The sequence below is a fragment of the Manacus candei genome, unplaced genomic scaffold, assembly GCF_025592945.1.
Source record: "Manacus candei isolate 608988 ecotype Guabito, Panama unplaced genomic scaffold, ASM2559294v1 h1tg000018l, whole genome shotgun sequence".
Lineage (NCBI taxonomy): Eukaryota > Metazoa > Chordata > Aves > Passeriformes > Pipridae > Manacus > Manacus candei.
In genome coordinates, this window is record NW_026138066.1 from 4,899,507 (window position 1) to 4,925,857 (window position 26,351).

The 26,351-nt window shown below is 40.2% G+C and overlaps 2 protein-coding genes across 3 annotated transcripts in view; both read right to left on the reverse strand.

The window, feature by feature from the left end:
- The window catches only part of PLBD1 (phospholipase B domain containing 1), a 36,157-nt gene extending 16,383 nt beyond the window's left edge, over window positions 1–19,774 (reverse strand). The window contains exons 1-4 of the mRNA XM_051784150.1: window positions 19,585–19,774; window positions 13,700–13,919; window positions 6,870–6,953; window positions 4,834–4,972 (exon numbers count right to left, since the gene is read on the reverse strand). Coding sequence (XP_051640110.1) covers window positions 4,834–4,972; window positions 6,870–6,953; window positions 13,700–13,919; window positions 19,585–19,660 — 519 coding nt within the window. The 5' untranslated portion in view covers window positions 19,661–19,774. The remainder of the gene's footprint in view (window positions 1–4,833; window positions 4,973–6,869; window positions 6,954–13,699; window positions 13,920–19,584) is intronic.
- Window positions 19,775–23,007: 3,233 nt separating this feature from the next.
- The window catches only part of GUCY2C (guanylate cyclase 2C), a 47,575-nt gene continuing 44,231 nt past the window's right edge, over window positions 23,008–26,351 (reverse strand). The window contains exons 25-26 of one of the 2 annotated variants that reach the window (XM_051784143.1): window positions 25,786–25,862; window positions 23,008–24,099 (exon numbers count right to left, since the gene is read on the reverse strand). In XM_051784143.1, the coding sequence (XP_051640103.1) occupies window positions 23,925–24,099; window positions 25,786–25,862 (252 nt within the window). In that variant the 3' untranslated portion in view covers window positions 23,008–23,924. The remainder of the gene's footprint in view (window positions 24,100–25,785; window positions 25,863–26,351) is intronic. The other variant, XM_051784142.1, reaches the window with a different exon arrangement.

Sequence of the window (26,351 nt, forward strand, 5' to 3'; positions counted from 1 at the left end):
AATGCTTTCATAACAACAAGCACAGAAAAGTAGTCAGAAAGCAGGAGCAAGGACCCGCTCAAACAAAGTACAGGTTATGCAAATTCCTAGGGCTCCACTGGGTGAGATTAGGCTGCCAGCTGCCAAAGCCAGCCAAAACATCAAAGAAGCAAATGAGGATCTAGGTTAAGCACCCACAGGGGTTGGTTTCATTTCCCTTTTGAGGGGCAAGCAAATTTTGTTCCAGTTTATTTCCAAGAATTCATTACTCTCCTTGAATAAACCAGACTGTGTTTAAGACTGTCTGATGCTCAGCAAAATCACACAAGCACAGAGCTTCTCTGGAGTCTCAGTAAAACAATGCATTGAAACAGAAGACACGGGCATCTGCAATGCAGGCCAAATCTGGGAATTTCAGGAGTGGTCTGAGGCTTCTGCCTTAAGGCCAAGAGCCCCAGTTTTGGAAAAATTACAGCTGATTTCCAGGATATGTGAAGAAATCTCTATGAGGAGTTAATCAGTGTCCACTAGCAATAATTAGACCTAAAAACCTGTGCATCATAACAAGTGCATAATAGAGGACATATTACAATCTTTTGTAATCACCTTCTCCTATCTCACAGAGTAATATCAGGAAAACTCCTTGTATACATGGTTTACATCCTGAAGAACAGGGAATGAATGAGCTGAATTGACATGGAGAGGTGGTACAGCCACAAGAGAGAGTCCCTTTGCTAGAATGTGTGGCTCCTCTAGGTAATGTCCTGAATAGCAAAACAGACAATCAAAAAAAAAATCAATTTGAGTTCCAGTGACATAAGCAGCAGGGAGAAATAAACATATAAGGGGCAGACAGAACAGAACCAGCCTTAAAGGCTTGTCTACATGAGACATTAAAATAGACACCTGTAACCATTATTTTCCAGTAACTTCTCCAAGCATGAGCACCCTCAATACAAAATAAAGAAGTGGAAATAGAGAGCTGTCCTGGAGTCATTGTAGTATTTAAAACTCTGACACCTCCTTATTCAAGAGTAATATCCCTGCATAGACAAGCCCAAGATTAATCACAGCGTTGGTAAAGCATTAGGCAGATGAAAAGGTGTAATGTTCTTTGAGTGCCCCTCCTTCAGAAATTGTCTTAACAAAAGGGTTGGGTTTGTTTACTGGATATAAAATGTTGCTAAACCAGCTAGAATAATGTCACATTTTAGCATGAAAATATATTCAGATTTTGACATCACTCTTAATGATACCTGCAAGTATCAAATTCAAAATACAGAAGTTTACATTTCCTTCCTGCAGGTCTTAATGGAAGCACTTACCTAAAACAGCCCAGCAGGAAAACAGACTCCATGCAATTCAAAACAAAGTTTAGAACTGTATGCTACAAAACATTTGTTTCATAAATAATAATAAAAAATTATGTACTAGTACTACTATCAAACAGTTCAGAGTCCAAATCAAATGTTCTTTTTGCAGTAAGGCTCAGTTATATGTGGCAGACACAATGGTTCTACAATATTCAAGTGAAGTAAACCTGAAGTTTAGGGGACAGCAGAAAAATTGAACATTTCAGAGTGACTTGTGTGCACATAATCCAACTCTCATTTAAGCACTGTGGATTTGGCATAGTTTCAAACTACCATGCATAATAACAGACAACAGAAAGTCAGACCTTTCAGTTGTCTTCCTCAGTAAGTGCACATCAACTAATCCACCAAATGTAAAACTCAACTTCTGACAAGTTTGAAAAGGTTATGTGTAATGCTGATGAGAAAACTGAAAGCATGAAATGTGTAGAATTAAAAGTAGATTAGCAATTGAAACAGCTTGTTTCTATGCTCCTGAAAAGGAAGCAATTCTATACAACTGTGCCTATTGCTTAGTGTTGAAATCCACAGGCCTTGTAAACACAGTTCCTTTTCTCTATCCCCTTCATCTCTTTTAGTCTATCCTTGTCAACCAACCAACTTCTCAGTGTTCAGGAGAGCACTCTGTCCATGTATGATCATTCATGGGCAGAGGAGAAATGTAAGAACTTAGAAATCCAGCTCCTCCTCCCCTTCTCTTTCTCCTGTCTCTGATATTTTGGGAGTTATGGGAAAAAGCTTCCCAACCTTTTTTCTACAGCATTTATTCTTATTTTAAGCCATGGGTAATGGGAGCAATTGCCCTCTGCACATACCAAGCAATTAGTTGGATTTAGAAGTACACAGTTTTTCCAAATAGCAGGTAGAACATCTGGCAACAAAATACAGACTGTCACATATTGGGTTTTGGTTGGGTTTTTTGTGGGTTCTTTTGTTTTGTTTGGGTGTGGGTAAAAAAGGAAAACACCACAATTCGCACACAAGGTATTTTAAATATTTCTAATGTTCATTACAACCATGAATCTAAACTACTGCACTACTAGATATCAAAAGAAACTTGTTCCTGATGATGATAATCCTAAAACAATAAACACATGGAAAGGATTCTTTTTTAATTAAACAAAAGTAGTATCTACCAAAGGATAGATGTAAGAAGAGACTTTCAAAGCACTGAGGAAAACATGCAATGGGAATGAGATTTGCTTTTAAAAGCATGTAGAATTTGGGGGGTTTTTTAAGGTGAGAACTGAGTAACATAAATAGCTCATAGTTGTTACTGCAGTTGCCACCCAACAAAATATCAAAACGATTGGATTAATTGAACCAAAGTACAATTCTTAAGAAAAAATCATCTATTAGGTGAATTTATTTGCCAAACATTCTACTTACTAACAATCTAAAGGATTTAAATAGAAGAACCTTTTAAACATTCTTATAATATGTACTGGAAAAGGAAAGTTGACAACAGCCTCTTTGGATGGCAGACTTCTTTAATCACAAGGAATAAGGAAGATACTGTTGGTCTTCTTGTTTGTTTTGTTTGTTAGTTTAGTTAGGGCTTTTAAGTGCCAACAGTTTACAGAAGCTGAGTTGATGCTCAGAAAAATGGATGTGTCAAAGCTAGAATATTAGTCAGCAACTTTGTATCTGTACCTGTTTCCCTTGCCCATGTAAGATTGGAACAACAGTCTTCAAGATCTTCGAGATCCTGAAGAAGATGCTAACAGCAGTAAATATGTACATACACAGCACTGGTGTAGCCTAATCTCCCAAAATTATTTGAAAAGTAGCATGGTATCCAACAAAATGAACTGCCTGTACTTTTGCAGAGCTGTCAGGTATTACTTTGATGCCAAGGAAAACCAGCACCTAGGTGCAACAGCAGCTGTCCAAAATGTACTCAAAGGTAAGAGACTGATGCTAACTTACTGGCTCTGGTACACAGAGGAAACAGCAGCACATCTCAAATGAGAAATACATACACAGGGAACATTTTTGCTTTGAATAAAAATATATGGATCTCAATGTAAGTGATAATGTCCAAAGCTAAAATTGTGACTGGCATAGAAAAGAGTCAAAATAAATCTCACCAACTGCTGCAGGCACATTTGGGAAAAGAAAAAAAAATATACTCCCTGCATATAGTTCAAGAGTGGAAGACACAAATATTTCAACCTGAACATATATCTGAACTTTCACTAAGCACACTGTTTTTATATAGGCATGCTGATAAGGCCTCTAAAAAGAGGATAAAATTACTCAGACACTCCAGAGGTCAGTGCTTTTTAGCATCAAATATACAGTTAAATAAGCAAGCATCAGGGAACACACCTTGCAGGTAGGACATGCCTATTACAATGAAATAACTCAGACACAACCTAGCACTTTCCCCTCCCCACACCTGAATCTAAAAGATTCTGAAGCAGCCAAAAAAAAACTGATGAGCTTTGCAGGGCTACAGGTGTTACAAAAGGGAATTAATGAGTTCTTCTCCTAGAAAGTCAAGGTTTCTAGTATTTTCCCCTATAAACTCAGGTCCCTCAGGGTGGATCATTGCTGTGAACACCTTTTTTTTCCAGTTTGAGCTGAGTCCCCACTCACGAAAGTCCCGGAGTAAATTCTATGCAAGAAAGATGTACACTTTACTAAAATGTAATTGTTTACAATTCAGGACTCCCAGCTCCTCAAAATTCTTGGTATAGTTAAACCTAGGCAAAAAGGGTCAACTACAATTATTCAAGTCCTCCCTCTCACACTGAAAAATCTATTAGACATTACACTTTAGGGACAGCATATGCTCTACAGGAGTTAAAGGACCTCTGCTATTACATACAATCTGATGATCTGGAAAACAATTCTAATTCAATTTTAAAAAAAAGGGGGAACAAAAAAACCAACCAAACAACAAACCACCACTAAACAAAACCCCCAAACCAATCCCACTTGGCCTGTCACAGCACTGACCATGTATTTTGTAACTATATGTTTTGGAGACTTAAGAGACAGAAAAGGAAAAGACATTTAGCAATATAAAAAAATAGAGAGGCTTTTAGAATTTCAAATCTGATGCTTGGAAATATGAAGAGAAGGTTTAATATACTCCCTACGTGCTGATTCATGCTGTTGTAGGTACTCCATATACCCAGAGGGTCATTTGCTCAATAACAATTGTAAAGTGACAGCAACAAGTACTTTAAAAGTGTCTGTCCTTCCAACATTCACATATGGATACAAAAGCCACCCCCAACTTAATGAGTCCAGGGTTCCAAGTCCACTGCAAAGGATCTGTGGTTATGTGACCCAAGTGCTTAGTCACATTATCTACACTGAACAGCCACTAAAGATTTTGTAGACTGGCATGCAGAATGAGTGCTTGCCACTAAGTATCTACTTTTTATTTTTAGACAGCAGATTTCCTTCTCCCATGTTTGTCCACTGACATCCCATCCCCAGCTACTGAAAAAGAGATGCATAGTCTTACTGTTTGTTTATGTAGTTTAGCCCACTCAAAGGCTCCCATGTACAGACCATCCAACTGTGCAATAATATAGCCAGCATGCCTCCAAAATGGGTCATCCTTATTATTTCTGATTTGCTGTCTTGTCCATTGATCTTGCTTCCTGCAGAGAAACAAACAGGTTGCAGTTTTCTTGAGGTTTTTAGAGTGTAATTGATAATGCAGGGAAAGGACAAATATATTATGACTCAGATGATCCAACCTTACTAGTGTTTTGAGGCAAATCATACTTTGGAAATCCTGCAGATATAAACATTACATCCTCCACGTGTAAAGGTTCATGCAACATACCCTACCATCACATGCTTCTACCAGTCTTTAGTATCAAAGAATGAGTTGGACTCCACCTTTGTGGCAGACTTTGCTATAGGAAGTCTAGCATCCCCAAAGAGTCAGTGAAAGGAAACAAGCATTTGATAGGTCAGATGAACCATTCCCTTTTAAATGCCTATTTAAGAACAGAAACAGACTGACAACTGAAGAGCCTAGCTCTCTCCCTTATTTACAAGTGCAATGAAGGCTTTGCTGATGGTGCTCAAACACTTCCTAAGAACCACTGTTATGCTCCTCTTAGTAAAAGGTGAGAGGCCAAGCAACTATGCCATGTGGCAAATTCAGTCAAGAGCCAAATAATCCAGGTTTAGAGCATGAGGCAACACAAACTGAACAGACTCTAGGGGCAGGAGCAGCCAATATTACAAGGATCTCTCAGAGTTCCTCTTTTGCTATGCACAAAGAGCCACAAAAGAACCCTTGGAAATCAGGACCAGATTCTGGCCTCTTCTATCTTCCTGTATCTATCCATCCAGCTCTATGTAAAGTAGCAAAATTGAGAGAACGAACCTGTCAAAGAAGGAAACTCTTCCAGTGGTATACGGATGATAAAACCAACCAGACTTAGCTTTCTAGAAGCATCAAGATGCAAGAAGTATGTTGGAGGAAACAGGGATATGTTCAGAGCATTCAGGGTTAAAGACTTCCAAGACAGTGCAGCAACTCATATTGCAAAACTACTATAAAGCAGCGATGCTTTATTTTTTTTGAGGATATACGCAATAGAAAAACGATGCAAGGCCACCTAGTATTGCCCCCCTCCATCCAACAATGCATTTTAGGGAATAAAACTACTAAGCTGAGTCATTCTGGGAAAAAAAACCATACACACTGCTGTCAGATTTTTCTCACAAGGAGGAGCACAGCAGCGCTGAAGAATAATAGCAAGGGAGCGCTAAGATTTTTTTGCCTACCTTTTGGATAAGCTAAAACCAATCAACTTTATATATGTGCACCAATAACAGAATTAGTCAGATATATCACCCCTTGCAGAAAGCACACAACAAGGGAAAGATGGGAAAAAATAGTCCCCAGAACTGACAGTTTCACAGAAGTATTTGTAATGGAAAAAAACCATAAGTCTAAGGAGATAAAATAATTGTTAATCAGAGCTGAGTTTTCCAGTACCTGGCTTGGTTCTTCTCCCACTTCTGGTTTCCCAACAGTGTAGCTGCATTATTCAAGCAGAATTACTTTTGATTTATACAGCTGAAGAGAAAAGTGAGTCAGGACTTTTCTGATTAGAACAGAATTTACATCAGTGGTAGAATAAGATACTAACCCAACAGAGAATTGTGTACCCAAAAGGATACACAATGCTAAAAAGATTAGGGTGCCAGGAGACCACTGTTCAGTAACATTCAAAATACCAGCTTTTTAGAAAAGGATTTTTACTAGAATGACCTTCAGAATTCATTGACATCATCCACACCCTTTTGTAGCAATGGTTTCAAACATTTCTTTGAAAGAATCAGCATTGGGGAAGAGTATATGCCCCTCTTCATGTATACTTAGAATTTCTTTTAATAATAATGACATTCAATCAGAAGGAAAGGAAGCATATATTTTCTTTATCCCAATAGGAAGAGAATAAAAACACCTTGAAAATTCTGTCACCCTCCAACCCCAAGTCTTGAATAATTTATTTTTAGTAACTAAATACATACGCCATAAAATTCTGAACTCCACTTCGGACGGTGGGATTCTTAATTAACTGTGGGTACATATTTGCAGCATGGTCATACATGTGCCTGAAAGAATAAGAGTAGCAGAAGTTATTCTTTTGCATCTTTCCTTCCTTCAATTTACCAACCCATTGATCAACAATGACAGCACTGACAGACAAGCAACACAGTCCACAAAGTAAGCTTTTCCTACTCACAGAAATTACTCCAGTGTATGACAAACAGCAAAGGTAACACAAATGGATTGTTGAAATTTAACTTAAAATAAATGACCTTGTCAAGGCCTGCTTGAACTGCTGCACAATGCAAAGATAAGCAAGAATGAGACTGAACTACTTCATAGCAAAACTGCACATTCAGGGAATATTTGTAGGCCAGAAGCATCTTGAAAGCATTAGCACATTAATTCAAAGCACAACAAAAATAGTTTTCTGGAAAGCTATTCTATTTGGAACCAAAAAACCCACAAGGGTAAAGATAATATAATTTTCCAATTCAGTAATTTCATTATTTGGAGAGATAATTTCAGCATGATACCTAGCAGGTTTTACTTGCCATTAACCATGTGCCTTCCTTCCTGATTAAGATAAATATCCCCATTTTAAAGTGTGTATAGAATCACAGAATATTCTGAGTCCAAGGATCAAGTCCAACTCTTAAATGAATGGGCCCAAGGGATCAAACCCACAATCTTGGCATTATTAGCACTATAAGTTGATCCTGTATGTTCCCACAGAAACTCCCACTCCTAGTCCTAAACAGATTCAGCTTTATGGAGACTAAAATTCTTGTGGTTTTTTATTTGGGTAGCCATTTCATCCCCATTAGCTAATAGAAACAAAAGTTGAAAGGTTTTGTTGGTTAGTTGGTTAGGGCTTTTTTGTTAGTTTTGTTGAAGTCCTTCAGGATGAAATCAACTACCAAAAATGCTCAAGAATCCAGATATTAAAGTCATCCTTCCATTTTACGTGAAATGTTATTATTTGATTCAAACCAAAACAGAAATTCAACATTTCTTAATTTTGGGTCAAACTTAACTAATTCTTTTTTCTTCAGTCACTGATTAAATTTAAAAATAAAAAGGGGGAAATGAGCAGAGAATTATTTCGCTGAGGTCTGGAGTTGATAGACATAGAACTTCATCAATCATCAGTAAATTTATCTCCTACCAATGCTGAGTGAAAGGAAACAGCACTGAGAAACAGATACCAGCCTCAAGGTAAGCACATGCCAGCAGGACAGAATTCCAATAGCAAAACCCATGAGAGCAGCTTTCTCTGGGAGGGATGCAGACAGGAGCTCTCCCAGTTTCCCTCAGGGGATAATTAGAGAATACAGACAGATGACGGAATGGTTTGCTGATGATTAGAGAATCATCCACTGATCTTCTCCACTATTTCTCTCCTTTGCCCCATTCCCAAATGGTTGCATGAACTTGATTGCATGACCCTGCTGCTTCTTATCTTAGCTCTGGTACCATTCTGACTACCAAATGTAATTGTTTGCACACATTCAGACAAAACATTAACCCAGCAAAAATGTGAATTATTTTTCTGGTAGTTTGAATTAGGTTGTTATGCCAACAGATGAGCAACAGAGCTGGTGCAAAAAGACAGCTCTATACTGTGTTAGTAGATTAACTGATGCATGAAAGGGCAGACAAGTTGAGGGGATCTGTGGAGGGAGGTGCTGGGGCAAGAGAGAGGAGCATTCAGCAGCTTTACACCATTACACCTTTCACAAAACTGCAGCTACAGCATTAATTTTAGTTCTAGAGTTTCCTGTCTTCCACATAACACAAGACTACAACATAATCATAACCTACTTCTTGAAGAGGATAAGAAAGTTGAAGAGACAGATCAGTATTCTCCACCCCTGCAAATTCACAGAGAATTCAGCTAACAAAAATCCCAAGTAATTTTAGGAAGGAAATTAGAGCTTAGCCTACTCCATGCTATGAATCAGAGCACTCATGTCACTAATGTGGAGCAAACAGCACAAGTTGGTTCACCTGGGAGATGGTCATTTAGTGATTAGAAGCAGCTGAGGAGGATACACAGCTAGGATACTGCTCTAACCACTGCCTAGGCCAGGACAAATGATCAGGCTTCCAGACTCAACCATCAGCTCTACTCCCTATTTTGCACTCAAAGGTTATGCAACACAGGCAGATTTTACAGTAGCATTATCTTTCAGCTGTAATGACTGATGTAGAGGTTGGGTTAGTTCAGAATCAGGGGACTGAAAACAGCTTCTTTAATGGCTTTCAGTCTTGTTTATGTTAACAGGGGACAGACAATTCCTGGTATTGATTGGGGTTTTTTTAATAACCAATGTTATCACGAATTTTTCCCCTAGTTGCTCTCTTTAATATTTTTGCTTTAACAGAGCTTCTGTGTGCATGGCCGGCATGTTTTGTAAGGGTATTATTCTCTGAAGTAAACTGGATCATTTTAGTAAGGTAGGGCTTTGCAACTACATCTAAAGCCAAATGCAAGGTAATTACAAATCTGAGACAAGAATTCAAAGCCTAAAAACAGAAAAGCAGAGCCCTGCTTCTTCAAATTACTGAGGAAGATGATAGGATTCAGGTCAGCTGAAGCTCTATCAGAAAAGAGTAAAATTAATGTCGCTTCAAATTTAAAATACTGCTCTTGGGCCCCTGGCAGACCCCCACTGGAGCTATTTAAAATAATGTCACAGATTTGGATGTGCTCTGCCACTAAGTAAAGTAAGGCCTCATTAACACTTATCTGTTTGCAATGGAGAAAGAGAATTCATACCTAAGAACACCAGAGCAAGTATCTTTGGCTGGATGATAGGACTGGACCTTACAGAGGGGTGAGAGACCGGGGATAAAAACAAGTGTCTGGATCCCCAGACACTACAGACACTAGGATTCAATTTATCCAACCCCTAACTATGTATTTTCAAAACATATAGCTACTATCTTAATTAGGTGCCGACATTAGAAAAATGAAGCATGCTCTAGAAAAGGCTTATGTTTCTACCATCACTGGTAAACTGGTCTGACTAGATGAACTATCACTTTTTCTACAACAGACCTATACAGCTAGAGATGAGATTAATTTTTCCTGAGTAATCTGACATAAAACAGTTGTAGCATACTTCATATTCTGCATATTTATTTTTTTTTTAGTGTGGTTGTTTTACAGTCTGCTTAGGTTCCTACTAAGGGCAAAGCATATGTTTTTAAGAAAGGTACTTGGTCACTCTTTTGCTTACATGATAAGGCCTAGCTGTGTCTTAAAACTCTCCTTCATGCCCTAAGGTGTAATGTGAGAACTGAGCTAGCTGAGAATTCCTGAAGGTCTCCAAATTGCAGGCACTGTCAAGCTGCAGCTCCTGCTCACCCAACAGCTTCTGCAGGAACCTGTGCTTCAACCTGGGATCAAGCACACAACCTTTCCTTCCTATTAATGCATCACCAGAGCTCTTCCTAGTAGGATTTCAGGGTGAGTCATTACCACATATGGATGCAAGACAGCTGGACACCTTGGAGTTAAGACAACAGGTAGCCATGTGCTAAAGGGCTCTTCAATTACCAAGCATACCCAATGTTTTCACATTGGAGGGCTGTGCCTGAGCCACCTGAGGTGCTTGTACAGGCAGCTGACACAGGAGTCTTCACTCCAGCAGCTAAGTGGCTGTCAATGCAAATAGAGCCTTCCCCAAAGCTAAACACAGTTTTACAGTCTCCCTTGTTGTTACCAAGTCCTTCAAAAGGAAGGTTGAGCTGAGTGCAGCTACTGTGGGCACCAAGGTGTGCAAAAGTGGAATGAGAATGTTTAGAGACACCTTCACATAAGGGAAGTTGTGATGGTGCTGGACAGTTTCCCTGAAGAGAGGCTGAATGGGCCAGAAGTCTGATGGGAATAGAGTTACAGAATGAGAAAGGCTGTTTCCTGGTGTTACTTCAGAAGACTTAACTGTCCCAAAGATAGAACTTCTGCCTGCATATTAATTAGGATCCTGTGAATTTCTAGGCAAGATGAAGGAGAAATGGAACTCTGAGAGCAATATTAACATCTGCAGACTTAGAGTTCTCACTTCTCCTGCGATTCAGGAAATTGCAAACACAGCATATAAAAGGATTCATTAGTTGCAGTTTGCCAAATAAAAATCTACCAAGGTCGTGCAGCTAAAACCTGAAGTAATAAGGTTCTCTGTCTTCTCAAAGGTCAGTTCATCTCTGATTCAATCACTAATTCATCTCTGCTCCTTAGTTGAAGCATTTTCAAAAGGTATTCTTAGTTTTCAGAAAAACCTTCTTTATCCAAAATAGCTTTATATGACCTGACAGGAAAAGCTTATGTTCATCACCTCCGGTGAGATATGCTTCCACTGCATTTACAGACCTACAACAGGGCAAAGACATAGCAAAAAACCCAAATTCAAATGGTATGTATAATATTTGATAGTCATTTTATTGATGGTAAGCATTTTCGGGTCTTGCACTTGTCAGAGTATTTCTCTGTGGATTTTCTCAAAAAGTTTCCCCAGAAAAGAAAGGCTTTAGCTACTTCTGGTTTTGCATCTTAACCCACTCTCACACTTAATCGCCTTTAAAAGTTGAATTTCCCATTTTGTTTAAAAGCCAAAGTCTCAAGCCCTACTTTTCCACATTGATACAAACCCTCAGCTTCACTTCCATAGACTTTAAGATCTCTGTTCATTACTATTTCTGCTATATTCACTTCTCTACAAAAGGCCACCCAGCGCTGGCAGCCCTACAGCAACAACAGCCAGGGGTAGGAACCAACCTCCATAAGCACCTGACCTGGAGAAGGTGAAAGCCTTGAGCAGAATAATTTGCATAACTTCATGTCTGTGAATCTTCATTTAACACCCATGGGGAAAAAAAAAACCAAGAGGGAAAATCTCCTTCCTCTAAAACTCAGCATAGACTAAGACAGCAAATAAGCCTCTGCAGACACTGTTTCACATTCAAATCACATTTAAAGCAACAGGCACATACTTATGTTTGTTTAAAAGCCAGGAAGACACATAAATCTACTGTGGAGGCAGAAGAGCAACAGGGTATGAGTTGTTGCTACTAGAACACTACCTGACATCTAATGGGGCTTAGCATGGCCTGAGCTATCTGTAGTATGACAAAGCTTAAGCTTAATCACTTAAGAGATTAATACACCTAGGTAAAGCCTTAATGAAAAAAATCTGTTGAGCAATATCCAATTTTAACAATATTCTAAATGTTACGCTAGCATCGCCCAGATCCAGACATAGTTTACATAAATTGATTGAATAGCACAAAACAGGAACCTCTCAAGCCAAATAATCCAACAATATACATTAAGATCTCTCATGTATTTCATTTTCACGTATTTCATGTATTTTCCTGCCTGAAGTACAGGTTGTGTGCTCAAAACTCTAAGATTCCTTTACTCTTCCTCTCAGAAGTGTTTTGTTTTTGACAAGTATTACTTTATTAAATTTCCCTAGCATGCTTCCAGAGACTTAGCTGCCTCGCCAGCAGAGACTTACTAGAGTGACATTATCATGTGATCAGAGAACTATCTGTATTAACTGATCTTACATTATCTTCTTAATTAAATTAATATTATCTTATCCAGAAGCCATATCTGACAAACATTCAGACAACCTTCCCTTGCTGACCTGTCCAACACAGTCTGTCAGTATTTATTTCAGTGTTCTGAAAGCAAAGCTGACAAAGCCAAATTCATGTCACTGCAGCCATCACAAACCTCTCCCAACTATTCCCCAGCCATGCATCAGAATTTTGGAATTTTTCTTTTCCTCTGTCAACTTAGTCATAGGAAAAGATGGAGCTGGTTGAACAACAAGCCACGTGTGATGTTCTTAGCTACATCACCAGCTACACAGAATCATTTAGGCTGGAAAAGACCTTTAAGATCATCAAGTCCAACCTAGCACTGCCATCTACTACCAGTGAGTATTTCATAGAGTCATTCTGTCTTGCAACTGAGTCAAGGAAAGAACAAGGTATGGTCTGGGGATTATTTTTTTTGGTTGGCTGTTGTTTGGGGTTATGTATTTTGGGTTGGGGGGATTTTTTATTTAATTTTGTTTTATCTTGGGAAAAAAAACCCCTGCTCTGGAATCATAAAAAGTACAAAATTCAGACAGTTTTCATAGTGGGAGAAATTCAGTCCCTCAGGTCTTTCAGGAGAACACTGACCCTTCTGGACATACACCAGACTGCCTTCAGGCTTATCAGTATATTTTTTTTTATTTTTTTTTTCAGTTGGCCAAAACAACTTCCCATGCTGTGAAGTTTTGGTATCTGCTACCCAGCAGTTTCTTGACAGTGTTTACTGAAAAAGGTCCTTGAGGAAGCCCTGCAGACCTTGCTAGCAACATTTCTCCCTGACTGATCTGCTCTCAACTGTCTCATCTACTGTTGGTCAGTCACCTAACCACACACTGGGGAAGTAAGGACTTTTTTTGCTACCCCTTTTGCAATTATTTACAACACAGGGCTTATGCACTTCCTTACACATACACTATTTTGTGATTACATTAGTCAGTAACATAGATGCAGTACTCATCTATCTCACCAAAGTGTTAGGAGAGCCTGCAGAATGAGAAGCGGAAGGCATTTTTGATCCCATAATGAAGAAGCTATACCTCATGCCTGCTACTAATTAAAAGAACAGCATACAACTGCAAAATGTATGGTTAGTTTAAATGGATGGGTGTTCAGGGAAATTAAAGCAAACAAAAAAACCTCACAAGTACAGAAATCCACTTGAAGTGTCATAAATTGAGTTGCTTCCTGAGATACTCACGGAGCTGTGAGATAGCCTTCTAAGAAGCCAGCAGCATACATGATATCTTCATTGCTTAAGGTCTGACTGCCATAGCCTGCTCTGATCTCCAGGATGCCCCAACCTGTTGTCTGTATACTGTTGTTGTAGAAACCATAAGCATCTCCACTCCTGTCCAGTGTGTTCCTGACCTGAAGTGTTTTTTCAGCTTTATTCCAGTACACAGTTGCATAGCGGATTTCTGTGGTGGAGAAGAAAGGGGGCGAGGGAAACAAACAAACATTAGTAGGTATTTCCTATCCAATACTGAAATGTCAAGGCAATATTTTGGCAATTTAAAAAAGTTAATTTTATAGCTCTCCATCACGTTTAGTTCTACCATGGAGATCAACACTAATGTTAATGTACTGAAAAAAGGCATGAGAACCAACTGGAGCTTTACAAAACCTTATGACTAAATATTCTCATGTTATTCTTCTGGACATTATCTACAACTCTTTCAGTGCAGAGCTCCAACATAACTGAGTGTTGACATAAAATTCAGAAAAGAATTTCCTTACCTGGTCCAGAAAACAATCTATACAAACCTTACTGAAAACAACTTTAGAAGACAGCATGCCCTAGGAACTGCAAAGGATTATAAGCTACTGTTGACTTTCTTTTCCACCTAAAGATTCAAAAAATTGCAAAGTTTTCAAAACTGACTTTCTGGGCAACTAATCCTGGAGATGGCATAACAGAAGCACTAGAACTTAGTGGATCACACGCTTGAACACAAAAGCACCACACATATGCAATCCTTTTTAAGACACACAATGCCCATCACCCATCCGGAACAGAATCAGTCCCAAGTGTAAAATGAACAGGAAGTAAGGGCACTAGACTGCTCAGAGTTCCACTTGGACTGCTGTTTTAAGAAACATACTGATGTTTTAATCCTGCTGAGCTGAAGAACAAAGAGAAAGGTACACTGCTTTCCAAAGCAGCAAACAAACAAAACCCCAAAACCCCACACCCTACAATTTTAATTGAACCTTCCCTAAAATGGAACATTATTACATTAGCTCTTTATTCAAGAGTGATCAAATCACTAATACAGTATTTTAAGTGAAAAGAGTTTAAAAATTATGAGTCAGAGTTCCTAGAATTATTTGAAAAGTTTTAAGGGATAAACTCACAGACAGTCCCTCTGAATGGCTGTACAGCCCTCTGGTCTATCACCAGCAAACTTGCTGAGGGTACACTCTGCCCCGTTGCTGAGGTCATTAAGGAAGATGCTGAACAGTATCAACCACTGGCATACACCACTTGTTACCAGTCTCCAGCCAGACTTTGTACCACTGCACACTAAGTCAGTCTTCATGATATACTAGAGACACTTCTCATGGTAACAGAAGAGACATTAGCAGAACAAGAATTTTAGTAGTGAAAAAACTTTGGCTTTTCCCCCATTCTATGAAAAGAAGTGTTACATGAATATTTAGAGATTAAGTCATTTCAGGGACTTGGAACACAGTGTTTAAAAACATGTTTTTCATCTGCCAGGTACTGAGGCTATTTAAAGGACTGAAACAGGACAGACTTAGAGTAACTCTTCAAGCAGCTAGGTGCTTAGTTTTCTGTTGTCTCCTTAACTATCTTTTAGTAATACTTGCAGTAATTTCTACTTTAGGTTAAGGGTAAACATGGGAATCACGCAGACTGAAAAGTCTGTAAGCAGAGGAACAGGCTGATAAGGCTCATCACTGGAGAGAGCTGAAGGTCACCTTTCAAAGCTAAAGCTTACACAGCAAAAAAGTCAGGGAAAGGGAGGTCCTGAGAAGAAGTGGTGCAAGGGGTCAGTGCAGAACACAACTTGTCTGTCCAGCAGCAAATGGGAAGGCTGATTCCAACCAAGAGGCCCATTGCAGGGCAGAGGAGAGACAGGCCATGTGCCCAGTACACAAAGACATTGAGGAATGGGTAGAAAGAGCAAGAACAAAGCAAGGTAAAGCATGATCATCTTCCCATCTCTTCAGGAGGTTGTAGAAAGGTGGCAGGAAGTCAACAGGAACCAGGGCAGCTGGGTATTGTTACTAGTGCCCACAAACTAAATAGGTATGTCAGAGAAACTTTCTTCTGCCTAAAGCAAAATAGCTGTTCCTTTCTTTTGTAAAAGAAAGTTGATGCCAATGCCAGACAGACCTATCTGACACAGGTACTCTAACACGGCAGGCTGGGTTTCTTTGTTTTATGCTCTGCCAGAGCATGAACATGCAGAGCTATTTTCAAAAGTCAGAACAAACTTTTCAATTACCCTTGGAGTTTGCCCTGCCCCAAATTCACTACATGACAGATTTAAACTGAAGAAAACCAGGAGTCATAAAGGATGGGAGAGGAGGGGAAACATTAAATTACAGGATAATTTCCAACAAACCTTGAGAGGCCCTTAGAGGAATAGCATCAATGTAGCTGTTATAGACATAGTTTAACAATAATGCTGGAAAACACTATTTCCCCTTATTGACTCTTTTTTTCAGTCACTCATCATCTCATCTCACCTTGATGCAGTTGGAGTTAAAACAACAAGCTTATAAATTTGTGTACACTTCAAATACACTTACTCCTCAATGTAATCAAAGCATTTGCTATTACCTAGTCTGTTACAATTTTGTTGTGTTCATCTAAATGAGCAGGGCTACCTTTGCCAAGAAAACTGAAGAACAGTATGACACAGAACTGAAGTATAGTATGGAATACAGATACACAAGAAGCAACTGCACATTTCCAAACAATCCTGTTTGAGTTCTAAAACAAAAGGAGCCTTTCCCTTGAATAATACTGGCATTCTTATATTTATTTTTGGAGGCTGAGGCAGGGGCACTAGCATCTCTTATCCCAGCAGTTGTATTGGTAAATTCTTGCATATAAATCAAATGCAACATCTCCATGAACCTACAAATCATCCTTTTATCATCAAAGTTAAGACTTCAGAGTGTGCAACCTATTAGGGCTCTGAAGAACAAAAAAAAAAAAAAAAAAGTGTGACTATTCCATAACAGTGTTGCTTGGAATAATATAAATAACACACCAAAGAACATTGCAGTATTTACTGCAATGAATGAGTCAAAATCCCAGGGGATAGGGTAGGTCAGTGGAATCATCCTTTCCATCCCTGCAATGAGCCAGCCAGGAGAACTGCACAGCATCAGCAATACGCAGTTCTAGCACAACCACCAGTGCACTTCATGGTGGGAGAGAGAAGTGGAAAAGTGCAATGACAGAACAAGTTTGGAAATAAGAGTTTCTTCTCCTTTCTGCAGTCAGTAAGGACTGGAGGAAATCCTCCCTCAAACTGTCTGCTTTTAAAGATACACCAACCTTTCTGTTAAATACATATCCACAAGATACTGCTCTTCTGTTTCACTGAAAACTAGTTTTGCATCACTTTGAAATACAAAAAAATCTAGAACAAATTTGCACATCTGTTTTCAGTATATCCTCTCCTACAACTAAGATTCGGTAGTAAAGATTATATTATCGCAGTGCATAATTTAAATGTTTCAGGTCAACCTGAAATAAAGATCTTTCCATTCAATTTTGTAATTTGATAGAGCTTGGCCTATTTTCCCATTTAAAATTTTACAGAATCATAGAATGGCTTGGATTGAAAGGGACCTTGAAGATCATCTAGTTCCAAATCCCATGCCATGGGTGGGGACACCCTTCATTAGACCAGATCGCTCAGGGTCCCATCCAACCTGGCCTTGAACACTTCCAGGGATGGGGCATCCACAGCTTCTCTGGGCAACCTGTTCCAGTGCCTCACCACCCCACAGTAAAAAACTTCTTCCTAACATCTAATCTAAACCTGCCCTCTTTTCAGTTTGAAACTACTGCCCCTACATGCCCTTGTAAACATTCCCTCTCCCTTCTTTTTATAAGCCCCCTTCAGGTACTGGAAGGCCACAGCGAGGTCTCCCCAAGGCCTCCTTTTCTCCAGGCTGAACTACCCCAGCTCTCAGCCCATCTTCATAGGAGAGGTGCTCTAGCCCTCTGATCATCTTTGTGGCCTCCTCTGGTCCCGCTCTAACAGGTCCATGTCTTCTTTTTTTTTTTTTTTCAAGAACCATCCTTTTAACTATTTAAAAAAGGCTGTATACGTCTAAAGGACAATTGAAATTTCAAAATACAGTTATGATTGGAATCCATTACAAAACAAATATCAAGTACTTCAGGGCTTCTTTAGAGATTAGGTTAAATCACATAAGAAATTAGCATGAAGCCCAGTAATTTTCAAATAAAGGAGTAAATGCTTTCTTGATCTGCTTGAATATAAGCTATTTGTGTTTCCTATTCTACTGGCCTTAATTCATTCTATTTCCTCATGCATTTCAGGTCTAAGTAATTTTTCAATTTGCTTCCAACAGGCCTGTCATTATTTGAAGCCTAATCCCCTGATTTGTGCTTACATCAGAGAAAAGCAATATTCAAATGTGAACTATCAATTAAGAGTTTCAGTCTTGTATGGTTTTCATGTTCACAAGGATACTTACTAGTAAAGCTTAGCTAACACAACAGATTTGCCAAAACAGTTATAGGTCCCCAATACAGGTCATCCACAGAAGAAACAAAAATAATCATTCAACAAGTAGCTTTACTAATCTTGGAGTACCTCAATTTAAGCCATTTTTATTAGAGAACATTCTCTAGAAACAGTTTCCAAACTGTATGATGAATCTTCAAGGCATTCAAAATGCTGAAGAACAATGAACCAAATAAAAAAAAAATAAGGAATCTAGACAATTCACAGTGTTGAAATCTATATTTAGTCCATTAAATAGCCTAAAGGCATTTCTATTTGCTCCTTAGTAGTTTCCTACCAGTACTTCAATTATGATGTTAGTTTCAGCTAATACCCAATTGATTTCTACTTCGTACCTGAAATTTACTTCCAATTCCTTTGAATGATTCACAGCTGACCTCTATCCTGCTAATGTAGTACTGAAGCGTTTGCCAATTCAAGTAAAATTTGAAAACTAGGCCTGCGAGATGAGGTGGGACTGCCCACAAAATTACATGCTTGTAACATTTTGCAAACATTGAAACAACTGTTACCTGAATTTCTCCTTGTTTTGTGGCAATTAATAAATTAACTCGGAAATTCCCAAATTATAAATACGTAATCCAGCCCTTAAGACCTTCACTGAAAGCAGCAGAAGAGGGAGATATTGTGTCCCTGCCCATGGCAGGGCCATTCCAACTCAAACCATTATGTGATTCTCTAAGAGATCCGAAACACAGACCAGACCTATACCCAACAAGCCAGCACTAGTCACAAGTCACAGCACGCTGTAGGCCACAGCGCCACACCAAAGCGTCCATCCTAAATGATTCCCATGCCTGCATACTACATGGAAAGCCAGCACTGGTGGGAGCTCAAGGTAACTTCCCACCTGTTGGATTCCTTAGTTTGGTTCCCCTTCTGGGAACTGGGAAGATGTTTCGGAAGCGCCAGCACCGAACACCCCCGAGGCAGCCCGGCCGCCCCTGCCCGGCCGCCGGGGCACGAGGTGCTCCCGGAGCAGCGCGAGAGGCACCAGACCCCGCCTGGCCTGCGGGTCCGGCCGCGGGAAGCGGGGACTTGGCGGCCTCGCACCCGCGTCCCAGGCAGCACGGGCAGGAGGCGCGGCGAGGAGCGGCCGCACCAGGCGGGGCGCGGAGCCCGGCGGGTCCCCCGGGCGAGCCGCGCTGCCTCTGCCGGAGCCGCGGCACAGCCCGGGCCGGGCTACCCTTACCTACCGCCGGGCACCCCCGGGACGGGGGGCATTCTCGGGGTTCGGGCAGCCCGGCTCTCTCCCTTCGTCCTGCCCGCCCCAGCGAGGGGGCTTCGTGCCGGCCGCCCCCCCGAACCCCGCTCGCCTCACCTGCGCGGCCGGCTGCCGCCCACAGCAGGACGAGCCCCCAGCAGTAGCGGCACACGCCGCCACCCGGCCGGGCCATCCTGCGCTCCTGCGAGCGCCGGGAGGCGGCGGGACTTTAAGAAGTTCCCTCGCTCAGGGCAGGTCTCGGCGCTGCTCCCGCCTCCTCCGGCGCCCGCCCCGGCCGCGGTGCCCCGTGCTGGAGGTGGCCCTGACGGGGCGACGGTTTTCCCCCGCGCCGGCCGCCGGGAGGTGCGTCGGAATGTGCCCGGGAGCGGCCGGCATCTCTCTCGACACAGTAGTTGTTTGGAGACAACTTTCTTGACCCTGGTGACGGGGGTCACTCCTGGCCGAGGTCCGACCTCGCAAGACGCTGAGGAGGGGGCCCCAGGCGAGCGCCTACGGCGCCCTTGGGCTTCCAAACGGTGATTAACCAAAACGGGGCGAAGCTTTATCAGGAAAGGCCTCCAAAAGCAGCAGGAGTAGGGTGGTGCCTTGTCAAACTACGCGTTTTGCATCACAGGAAAGGCAGCTTTCGGCCCTTTTGGGAACAGCAACTGTCGTGTGTGTCCCAGCAGAAAAAATGAGGGACAGACCTTTTCCTAGATTTTACAGGTAGAAACAACTTTCCATGGGGTTTTCTCTTGAACCCCATTGGTCCAGATAATTTTTAGGCATTGTTGTTGTCTGAACCCCATTGATTCAGATCATCTTTTTGGCACTATCATTTTGTCTGTTGCAGTGTTGGATATTCTACGACTGTCCTAAACCAGATATTATTTGGACTTTGTGTTTCAGTAATTGTTTAAGACAGTTCAAATTTGATACCGGTGCCTGTAATAGCCTCATATAACAAGGTCACATGCCAACGAGTTCAGGCCTAGTAGCAAGCCTTGGCCTCAAGCCCAGGGTAAGAGCACTGAAACACCACTGCTGGCTGCAGGGATCCTTCCATACCCATCACTGCTTTGTTCTGAGCTGCTCTTACAGATAAGCATAAAACACAGTGCTGTTACTTTTTTTTTTTGCCTTCCCAGGGAAAATTAACTTTTAAGTGTCTGATCATGAATGGATGGTGTGTTTGCTTTGGAGGAATATTTTCCAAAGTTTTTTCCAAATGAGAAACTCACCTCTCTCACATGCTTCTCTCGGTTTGACTCTGCTGGTGAAGAAAAACAAAATTATATTTCCCATCGAATTCCCTGTATAGGATTATAATGGGAGAAAAAAAATATTTAAAACAGGATTTGGAGTCATGTGAGAACTAGGGCAGAGAACACAAATACATGATGCCAAAACAGGAGGTGAGTGTGGATGAGTGACAAGTGATGTTCCTCAGGGGTCACTATGGGGACTGGCACTGTTTACCGTCTTTGCCAGCAGCATGGGCTGGGCTTGAGTGCACCTTCATTGAGTTTGCTGACGATACCAAGCTGTGGTGCAGTCAACATGCTGGAGGGAAGGGATGACATATCCAGAGGAGCCTTGACAGGCTTGAGAGGTGGGTCTGTGTAAACCTATTTAAGTTCAACAAGGCCACGTGCAAGTTCTAGGCATGGGGCGGGGCAATCCCAAGCACAAATACAAGCTGGCCAGAGAATGGATTGAGAGCAGGCCTAGAGAGAGACTTGGAGTGTTGGCCAACGAGAAGGTCAACATGAGCCAGAAAAGCCAACCATATCCTGGGCTGCATCAAAAGCAGTGTGGCCAGCAGGTCAAGGGAGGTGATTCTGCCCCTCTACTCCACTCTTGGGAGAACACACGTGGCTGTTTGGCCCCAAATGTAAGAAAGACATGGACCCGTTGGACCGAGTCCAGAGGAGGGCCCCGAAGATGATCAGAGGGCTGGAGCACCTCTCCTATGAAAACAGGCTGAGAGAGTTGGGGTTGTTCAGCCTGGAGAACAGAAGGCTGCTTCCAGTACCTAAAGGTCCCTGCCAACCCAAACTATTCTATGATTCTATGTATGATAAAAATGAAGTGGGAAGGAATCTGAATATGACCCAAAGCTACAAAAGTCTTGTTGTGTGTTTGGAAAGGTTCACTTCCACATGCTCCCGGACCAGGGATTCTCAGGAAACCTTTTTTGTGTGTGTGTGAGTTAAGTCCAAATGATGGTGATGAAGCCAAAATTCTTTCCACTTGGACAACAAAATTATTTCTCACACTAGGTTTTTAATATAACACTTCATTGCTTAAAAAAAACAACTAGGAGAGGTGGATGACTGGACTTTCACTGATAGATTTCTGATGGTAGAGTGCTTTTTGATCTAACATTTGATAATAAAATGGAATGATAAGACATTGAATCTAAGACAGATTCAAACCAGAATTCAGGAATAATTTTATTAAAAGAGTAGTCAAACTTGATTTTATTGTGATGTATAGGTGACAGATATGTGCAGGGGCAGACCCATGTGGAAAACAAACCTATCAGAAGATGGGTCCATCAACTCATTGCTAAGGCAACTATTTATCTTCACAAAAAGATGTGAAATTTATTATCTGAAGAATGCTGGAAAGAGAAGGGCTGTTGCAAACTAAGCACTGTTTAAATTAATTGTCTCAATCAATGTTAGCAGACATTTGCTCTAAACTAATTTGTTGAGGTGTCAAGGATGGAACCCATAAAACTCCTCTTTAAAAATTGACTTATGTCATTTCAAAGATCAGAACAGCTCTGCTTGAGATAGTAGTAGTAGTAGTGGGCCTCTTCAGGCTTGATGAGTCCAGCACTTGTCACTGCATTACAGCTACACTTGCTGAGCATATCAGATGCAGTAATAGCCCAGTGGTGCCCAGCAGCAGAGCCCTCACACCCAAGAATAGACAAGGCTTGTCGACTGGCACCACGAGGCAGGAAGTAGCAGGCTTTATACTTTCTTACTGTGCTGATGTTGTTTCTAATACATGCCAGTTTTAGAATACCAATAATTTTTTTCTATCCTCCTCCAGATGAATGCTTTCATTAGGTCACAGACAGAAGATGGTGTGGTAGTAGTGCCAGTTCAAGTTTAAGATTGGTTACATATAATGTGAAAGCCATGGCTGTTGGTTACACATTTTCTGGTCTTTCTCTCTACCGTGTTCTTGGGTGTAGGAATTTACATTCATTAGGCAAAAGTACAAGCCCTTTGGCACCTCATTATTTAATTTTTCCAGGAATCTTTGCATTCCAGATCTATTTACATCTACATTGTTCTTTTTGTGTGTGTATGTTCTTACAAAGCCAATTTATATTAAAAAAGAAGAAACACAGGAATTGGCTTGCTCTTTTTAAATTTTTTTATGTTTACTTGAAAAAAATGCTGTTTAAAACCAATGACTTTGCACCAATTTTATTGTTTGAATACTGACCAATGTTTGACAATGGTGGAAGAATTAGCTCTGCTTTGAAAGCCACCAATGCACAAAAGGTCCTTGCAGAAGTTTCACTCAGTAGATGTTATTTCTTCATATGAGTGCTGATTTTCTTTTACATGTGTTCCCTGTGCTTTTGTTGCTTTTTAAAGCTGTTTATTACTATAAGTGCCATTGTGTCAGTTAATGAGCAAGTCATTTGAGTAAAACCTGCTTGGTTGTGAAACTGCATCCAAAAGCTGAATTGAAAGATTCTGAGGTTAATAAGTTCAGATAATTTTATTTCCTTAATTTCTGTTTCACTTCTGGTTTGGGGACAGAAGCAGAAGTGGTAAAGAGATATGAAAGTGTCTAGTTTTGGAAGAAAGTTTCATTTTTCAGGCCCAGGAAATTCAGATAAGCTTTAGAAACCATATTTCTGGAGTAATCTCCCAATGTAAATAACAGAAGTGTTGCCTCTTGAACAAAGTCAGCTTGATTAAACAAAACATGTGAGACACAGAAAAACAACAGAAGAAGCAAAATAGCAACATATCCGGGTTTTACATATGATATATTTGATGTTATTTTCAAATATATTACAGCAAATCTTTCTTCAAATAAAAGTTACAAATTAAATACAACATTTAAAATTTGTGACAAATTAAGGTTTTACTGTGAATATTTTCAGAAGTGGATTATTGAACAGGCTATCACAGTTAAAAAAAAACTAACTAAACCAAAAAAACCTCACTATTTTCCAGACTCAAGTGCAGATATTTTCATTTACCTCAAATCAGGCTGCATGTGTCCTACTGAAGTCATCCAACAATTTCAATGTTACAGTGAAGAGAGGTTTGATTTACAGATAGCAGGTCAGACAGTAGAAAGGATGCTTGGAAAGGTATTTTCTTTCTCCTCTAGCTGAAAGTGTAAGCCTCCAGCCTTCACATGAAGTTCTCCAGCGAGTTTTCTGCAGCTTCTTGAGTCATACTAGACATCCAGTTTTAAACATATGTGGTAAAATTCTCTGTGCTGACCAGTTGCAGGTATTCTAGGGTACCTGATCGGTAGCTAGCTACCCGTGAAAGCTCATGCGCCTTGGATCCTTCATTTTCCCTTTTCTGAAGACTGTTGGTTATCATCTCTGCTAAGTCATCTTGTAACCGCTGCTGATTCTCCCTGAAAGCAACAGGATGGAAAAAAAATTCAGTGAGTCATGTTTTTAGTGATCGCCAGGTCCCCAGTGTTTTTAAAATATTTCTATCCCACGTCTGTCTTAATGACATTCACACGCTACTGATAAAAATAGTGGACAGGACCAAATTCAGCTTCTGAATTTGGGAGTAGAAGTCAGGATTTCCTTGTGAGTTTTCCAGATAGTATAGATCAGTGTCTTTGCACAGGAGATCTGTACCTGTGTCATTATTGACCTTCCAAAAAAATCATGATCATTTGCATGAAAAGGAAGACACAAATTTGATTCAATCCCAATCAAAATAGGTTCTAGCTCTCAACACCATTACTGGCACCAGCACTTCCACTATTTAACTTCATGCAGCCTTTAGTAACAGAGTTGCCATCTTTTCAGAAATTTCTTCAGTATATCTGGCTTTTGCTGGAGTACCACACATATGACAATTTTTAAGGGGCAGTCCTATATGAGGAAGTGAAAACAAAAACATCACTGTGATCCAGCTCAAGAGGGACTTTCACTAGTTGAATTCCAGAACAACTGGCAATTCAGTAATTCTGATAGTCTCAACAGATCATATTAATTTTAAAAAAGGAGTTCTGAATTTATGAAAGAAATGTACCATAGAAGTAGTCTTGATAGTATTTCCTGCTCAGCTCAAACACTTGTACTTTCCATTAAAAAATAACAAAGTTCATAAGATTCTGTAGTAGATTAAAAACTTAATTTTTCTGTTTTGCTAATGCCCCAATAAAACCCTCATCTTTCACTTAGCCTCCTCTTTTCTCTAATGTACTAGGAATAAATGGGCAGAGAATTTTATTCATGCAATGGACACATTGAGTAAGACTGAAAACTTTTGTAGTAGACGTAATCTGTAACATTTACTTATGCCTTTCAAGTGAGAAACTTGCACAATTATTGAGTTTGCAGGAAATAATGCAGTACTCGTATGCAAAATACATACTAAATAAATGCAACAAGTTATCCTGACTTCAGTTTTGCATAGTTTCCCAAAAACAACCCTTCCACTATTGCTGTATTTTATTCAATTCTAATGTAAAATTATGGCTCAGTTCCAGGACATCAACTTCGTATTTTTTCCTGATAACTTCTCTCTTGTGTGTTAGAAGGTAACCTCTCATTCAATTTTTAAAGACTATTCCTGTCTAATATTACAGTAACTTTGTTCATCTCTTGTAGCAGAATACTGCTTAAAATCCTGCAAGTTTCATTCCTCCTACAAATTTCCCTACAAGAGCTCACCAGCTCTTCTCTGGTATTAGAGAGAGCTGCACATTCAGTTGTGGTTATCCTCTTCCCATACTGTGACACACAGGTGCCACTGGGACTAAATTTTTGGGAATATTGATGTTTTTCATTCTTCTGTCCATCTTTTGCCCTTATATCAGCAACTTGTCCTGTAAGTCTTACTTCCCTTCCAAGGAAATGCACCTGCTAAATGCTTATATAGACAAATAACCTTCAGCACACACATAGTCCCATGTCCTGAACATTTACATGTTTATATGTATATACACTGTTAAGACTCTAACTACTGAAGATAAGTTCAATAGTATAAAAAATCCACAAGTGCCAGGGAGCAACAATGAAGGCTAAAGCACAAAGAATGGGGATTTCTCTTCCCTTTACACATGTAAAGACCATCTTACACAGAAGGAGGTGTTGGAAGATTGTATTTCTTGTCCTCGGTACCCGTCAACCAGTAGGTAATCTCTGTTCCTCTGCCCTAAATATGTATGACAAAGAAAAGAAAGCACAGTCTTGGGATTAGAATGGAATTCCCTGTAGTTAATTTACTTAAATAATACTGTATTACACACTGCCATGTTTGCCTCTGCTTGTTTTCAGTAACTGGTGCTGATGGCAAAGGATTAAAAATCAGATGTGAGAAGAAAAATAATGGGGTAGATGCAGCTGCACACCCATTTCCTTGTTCCATGACCTGAAACACACACCACAGGAGAGGTGAGCTGTGCTGCCTGCCATCAGCTCCCAAGGACAGACAAGTGTAACAGACTGAAATAAATGGATTGTAGAGGGACAGTCAGATATTGGAGTATAAGCAAATTAACAGTACATTCAGCTTCCCTTTCATCAGATGAATTCACTCCACAATTTTCTGTTCCAAATGGTATGTTTCATTTGTTCTCCACATCTTTATGTTGTAATTTTATTTATGACTTAGGGAGCTCTGCATTGCCTGCATCATCTTTAT